The sequence below is a fragment of the Manihot esculenta genome, chromosome 3 (genome assembly GCF_001659605.2).
Source record: "Manihot esculenta cultivar AM560-2 chromosome 3, M.esculenta_v8, whole genome shotgun sequence".
Classification (NCBI taxonomy): domain Eukaryota; kingdom Viridiplantae; phylum Streptophyta; class Magnoliopsida; order Malpighiales; family Euphorbiaceae; genus Manihot; species Manihot esculenta.
This window is the reverse complement of record NC_035163.2, coordinates 2,678,935-2,684,951: the sequence shown is the minus strand read 5'-3', so window position 1 is coordinate 2,684,951 and position 6,017 is coordinate 2,678,935. Positions and strand designations below refer to the sequence as shown.

The 6,017-nt window shown below is 33.5% G+C and overlaps 1 protein-coding gene across 1 annotated transcript; it reads right to left on the bottom strand.

The window, feature by feature from the left end:
• Nucleotides 1-273: 273 nt before the first annotated feature.
• Nucleotides 274-5,065, bottom strand: LOC110610702 (inactive protein kinase SELMODRAFT_444075). The gene is made up of 9 exons (XM_021750741.2): nucleotides 4,275-5,065; nucleotides 3,417-3,565; nucleotides 3,228-3,322; nucleotides 2,081-3,120; nucleotides 1,602-1,762; nucleotides 1,341-1,417; nucleotides 1,112-1,259; nucleotides 816-965; nucleotides 274-615 (listed from the first exon to the last, which is right to left on the bottom strand). The coding sequence occupies exons 1-9, from the start codon at nucleotides 4,504-4,506 to the stop codon at nucleotides 565-567; spliced, it is 2,103 nt and encodes a 700-aa protein (XP_021606433.1). The 5' UTR covers nucleotides 4,507-5,065; the 3' UTR covers nucleotides 274-564.
• Nucleotides 5,066-6,017: the final 952 nt, after the last annotated feature.

The following is a 6,017-nucleotide window of genomic DNA, read 5'->3' as shown; positions in this document are numbered from 1 at the left end:
TTTTCTTTTAATTTAAAAAAAAAATTATTTAATCGGTTATAATTTATTAATAAAATTAAATACTTATTCCAATATATTAAAAAATTAATAAAATTTAATATATTTTTTATAATTAAGAGACTAATTAATGAACCAACTCTAATTAAGCCCATCTTTGCTTTCATTTAACAAGGCAATAGTCATATTCAGAAACCAAGATTGAAGATTTCAAGAACCCGAAAATTTAGAGATTCAAGAATCAAGAACCTGCTTTGGACATTAAACAGAGAGCAATGAATTAATTCAATCTTAAATTAAATAACACAAGCTTGACAATCTTCACATTCATCATTTACAACTTACAGCTATACATCCAAGAATCTATTCTCACAAGCTAACTCAAGTACTGACTACCATGTAAAACTAGTTTTAAAAAATCCTCCTAACAAAAACTCTTCTTTCCTTTCACTACAATTAAGCTAACTCGTGCGCTTTATCTAAATTGGATCGCTGCAAGGCCTCTTCCCTTTCCCTTTCGCTGTCGCTGCTGCTGCTGTTCTTGCGCAGCCTGCTTCCACTGATGGCTCAGTGATTGCTTGAATTCATGACCATGTCACCTTCCAACATCCGAAGAACCTTTACGAGACAACATAGGTATCAGCTAATAATGAATTAGTAACCTTGTGCTATGAACATTGGGAAATATAATATATTTAAAAGGGTAAACTATCATTTCTAGCTAAACCTTTACATAGTTTTTCAATTTTAACCAATCATTTTTTTTTAATAATGTGATTTAGTGTCTGAAATTTCAGAAATTTGGATAATTCTCTCACCTGAGACATCCGAGGCCTTGAATGAGGATCCCGGCGAATGCACGATGAGGCACATTGCAGCATGTTATGCACCTCTTGTTCCAAATAGCAGTTCATTAAGCGCGGGTCAATTAGTTCCTGAATGGAATGCTTTTCCAGGAGCGGACGCACCTGCTCCAAATCTCATGACATAAGCAATGATACAGAGACAAGATTAATCAGAAAGAAATTTATTCTACCACTTAAAATAAGAGTTCAACAGATCATCGTCACATCATATTTTCACATGCACAAAACTTTAGTTCTTTAGCTCATACCCATTCGGTTAGGCACTGCTGGCCCTTAGGTCGTTTTACATCAATCGCTTTCCGTCCGGTAACTAGCTCCACCAAGACCACCCCAAAAGAATAGACATCAGCTTTTTCTGTGATCTGGCCACTTTGAGCATATTCTGGAGCCAAATACCTATATTAAAACAAGATTTAGCCTATCATTGTTTACAAATAAAGCAATGAATGAGGAAAGAAAATGTTCCAATAGTTTTACCCAAATGTCCCAATTATTCTTGTTTCAACTCCTATGTCTCCACTTGGCTGCCACCTTGCCAGTCCAAAATCTCCAACCTGCCATTGAAAGGTAGGAGTTAGATCGAACATGTTCTTACAATAAAATAACATGAAATTTGATGAGCCTATGACTTGAAACAGCAGAAGACAATTGTACATATAATAATGCTGAATCAATGGCAGGCATACATCTGTGATATGGGCCATATGGTTATAGAGAGATGGCGATAGAAAGAAATACCATTGGTTCAAAATCATGAGTTATGAGGATATTGTTTGGCCTCATATCGCGGTGGACGATACAGCCTACTCTACATTCTTCATGAAGGTATCTCAGCCCTCTAGCTGCTCCAACAGCAATTTTTTGTCGCGCAGACCAGTTCAACGGTTTTGCAGCATGTCCTGCAAATTTCAAACACTGAAATTGACTACCTTGGCCACAGAAAAGGCAACAAATTTCATTTGGAAATAACTGTTCTTTTCTTGGAATATTTTGCAAGAGCTATATATAAGCATATGGAAGCAAGAAGAAATGTCCTGGCTGTAGAGGGGGCTATCTATATTTCATTTGCAAAAGACTTTTTACATGCAACTGAATAGAAGTTTCAAGATGAAGTAGCATTATGCAATCTATGTACATTTCATGGATTTCAAAATGAATTATTTCCACTTCTCTTAAAAAGGTAATAAATATGTCGCATGTATTGCAGGAGAATTTACCAAAAAGATGTGAATCTAAAGATCCATTGCAAATATATTCATAAACCAGCAATCTCCTTCCGTCCTCCACGCAGAATCCAATCAACATCACAACATTACGATGTTGCGCACAACTCAAAACCTCAACTTCTGAGCAAAACTCTAGATCACCTTGTGAACTAGCCAATTTATGTTGTTTGACAGCAACCACCAGGCCATCTGGTAAGACACCTCGGTGAACAGAACCAAATCCACCTTCAGCTAAGAAATTTTCTCGTGAAAATCCATCTGTAGCAAGTTCTAGTTCAGCATAAGTAAACCACTTGGGAGGGTTTCCAAATGCAGGAGCCTTGCGTCGGCATACTGAACACAATGGAGGAGGACCAGGAGGCACATGTGTAGTCAAGGAAATTGCTTCTCTAACACTTTTGCTTAAGTTTAGATCTATTCTATAGTTCAGGACTCCAATATCAGGTTTCCTGTCTAATTTGGATAAATACTCCAGCAAGCTTTTGTATGTGAACATTTGAGATGCATCCTTTGATCTTTGGAAACCATCTAGCATACTTTTTGCAAGTTCGCCACTGGAATTCAGATTATCATCCAACCATGGTTGGAAATATAATCTGGTGGAAGAAGGTGCCTGCTTGTCACTATCTGAATCAGATTCAGATTCATAAAGACTTTCATTTTCTTCATTGAAAACTAAATGCTCTTTCTTCTGGCTCCCATAAATTCCGGATAGAAAAAATGGTGAAGTCCCTTGATCTGAGCTTGATATTGATGATGTCCCAACATCTGTTGCAGTCAGTGATGATTCATGATCTGGACTACTTGCAGGAGTTACAAACGGCCCCCTTAACATATCTACCTGGTGATGCTTGCTCTCAAAGTCCTTTGAAGATGCTTCTGTCTCAAATGGAAATGGCCAACATACTTCTGTTTGCATCACTGGGGATCCAGTCAAATTCAAACGAAGAACCTTTGGCTGAGACCGTCTCATCAACACAACATTACATTGTAATTCCTGCATGCAGTATTTCTTCTCTTGTTTCAGATTTCTGTCAAGAAACAAGAATATAAATTTTAGTTGAATAAATATAATAGCAATCCTCCAGAATCCTAAAATGCAAGACAATAGTAGACAAGATGTAGTTGATTCTAGTACTTATCCAATATAACCCAGTTTGATTGAGCCTTCTTGGCTTCAGCAGCCACCGCTCCACATGATGAACCAGCAACAACTTTCACCCTAATTTTTATCTGTGCAAAAGAATAAGAAGGTGTAAAAGACTCAACAGAAGAGAGAATGAGAGACCTAAACATTTGAAAACAAAGATATCCCGGATGGCCGGACCTTCTCAGGGTCATATGCATCATGGATTTGACGCAACATTTCAGAGCATGAATCTGAAATATCATCCCTCTGATCTAACCTGGTTCCGGACATTGACTTCCCGCTAGTGCAATCACTGGTGAATCTTGAAAAACCCCAAACCCTTTTACCTGAAAAAGCATTTCATCTACTTAACTCATCATTATCAAAATATCATTATCATCATCAACCTTCTTGAAGTCAATATAACTGGACTGGTGGAAAGGGGAAAAAAATAAACACCAGGGCCTTCAATGTTTCAATACAGTGCTAAGATCAGTAACTTTGCCAATTGTTTGTGACCTATACTGCACTTTGCAGGTTTGCCAAAATTATTTACATTTGCTTAAGATGTTCACATGCTAACCTTAAAAAGAAAGCAAGCATTTACACTGAATATGGAATTTGCTGTTATGAGAATTGATATCAGCAATTCCTAAAGCTAGGGATTAAAAATTCTTTGGAATTTAGTACATCTGGAGATAAATTGTGTTCTTGTTTCTTCATCTGGAGATAAATTGTGTTCTTGTTTCTTAGGTTGAAGAAGGAATCTGTGCAATAAATGATGGGGCCATAGAGTGAAAATTTAATACCAGTATAATTTTGTGAAGTGTAAACCAAATTGATTTTAAAGCCTTGAACCTCACATGTAGTCATCAAATTCAAGCCAAGAAATCCAAGTATAAGAAAAGCATTAAGCCCTGAAATTCAAATGAAATTAAGAGCCCTGACAATCAATGGCATATTAACTTTAACCAATCAAATTTTAAACTGATAAAGTCAACATCCCAATATGAAGAAGAAGAAGAAGAAGAAAAGAACAACTGATTAAATATTTACTTGAGGAATGAGCAGGGATGACCACCAGTAGCTTGATGAAATCCCCAGGTTGAACCACATGGGTCAAAGCCCAGATCAAAGCTCTCCTCGGTATCTCTTTTGATGCCTTAACAGCAACCACCACCACTTTTCCGACCGCCATATCTGAAGCACCCTTCCCATTCATATCATCAACTAAGAAATCTAACCAGTAATCCCCCCCCAAATTCAACTTAACAAACAACCAAAACATCAAAATTTCTCATCAAACAAATTACTGAGCACGAAAAGGACTGCATTATCAAGTGGCTGCACGGAAACCAAGATGCTTTTTTCAAAATGACCTGATAAAAAGCTACAAGTGGTAAAAGTAGAAGAGGCTCTTGCAAATCAAGGCAATTTCTCAACTGGGTACTTTTTTTTTTTACATGGAGAAAACAATGGAGACAACTTTGGATCAAGCAACAAACCCAGAAGAGTTTTTGGAAGCACAAGTTCCTTTCACTGAAACTGAAGTTAACTTTTTTCCCTTTTTTTTTTCTATGTTCATGTGAAAAGCGAAACAGAAGTTAGTTCGTCTTTGACAAAGCAGGCTTTTGCACAGTTTACTGAACCTGGTGTTTAATGAAATTTCTCCTGACAAACACCATTACAGAAATGCAAGAAATGGCCTGGCTGATGGTTTTGATCCCCAAGTACAAAATCAAAAGAATTATTGGAGTTCACTTACCCTCCAAGTTTAAAATCTTTATTTAAAAAAACAAGAAATTAGAATTTTGCTTTCTATTTGAGGAATAATTTAAAGGGTTAGGTGCAGGGGAGGGAAGGAATATTGGATAAAGCCACCGTTAGTATGATTTTATATTCACAATTTTATTATTTAATTTTTATATTATAAACAAACTAATTAATTAATCTTATTATTTTAAAAAATTATATTAAAATATTATTAAAGTATTAAAAAAATTATTAATTTATCAATTTCTAAAACTAAATTTTTTCAAATTGATTTAATATATTAAAAAACTATAAATAATTGCAAAGTGGTTCAGATCCTAATCCTAACATAGAGTATAATGAGGTAGACTATTTTAGTATTATCAATTTTATTAATAACCTAATTAACAAGATAGCTATCATATAATAAAAAATGTTAATCTAAAATTTGACTTTTTGCAAGGATTATTTTTAAAATAGAATATATATTAGTTGAATCTAGGGTTGGGCATCTGCCACAATTTATTGATGTAGGCTAAATGCACCCATGTATTTGAAATATTAATATTAATTAAAATATTTCGTAGTAAATAATTTAATAATCAGTATTTTATATGATTAATAAATAGTCAATTATTTATTTTATTAATATTTTTTTAATTTAATTAATCAATTTTTTTATTATATTTTTTAATAGTTGAATACTGATTTAAAATATTAATTAAATTATTCTTTAGAGATAAGAGTGATAATTTAATTGAAACAATTTGATTTATTTAATTTAAAATTGAATCGAATATGATAAATTGAAAATTAAAATTTTAATATTTATAAAAATTAAATTAAATTAATTTTAAATAAAATTAATTTGGATTGAATTAATTTGATTTGAATTAATTTGAATCGAATTAATTTGATTCGAATTAATTTAATTTAGTTTGTTCGATTTGATTTGATGGATTGAATTTTTTAAAATTATTTTATTTTTAATATTTTAAAATTTGATATTTCAGTATTATTTATATATTATTATTACTAATTAGATGG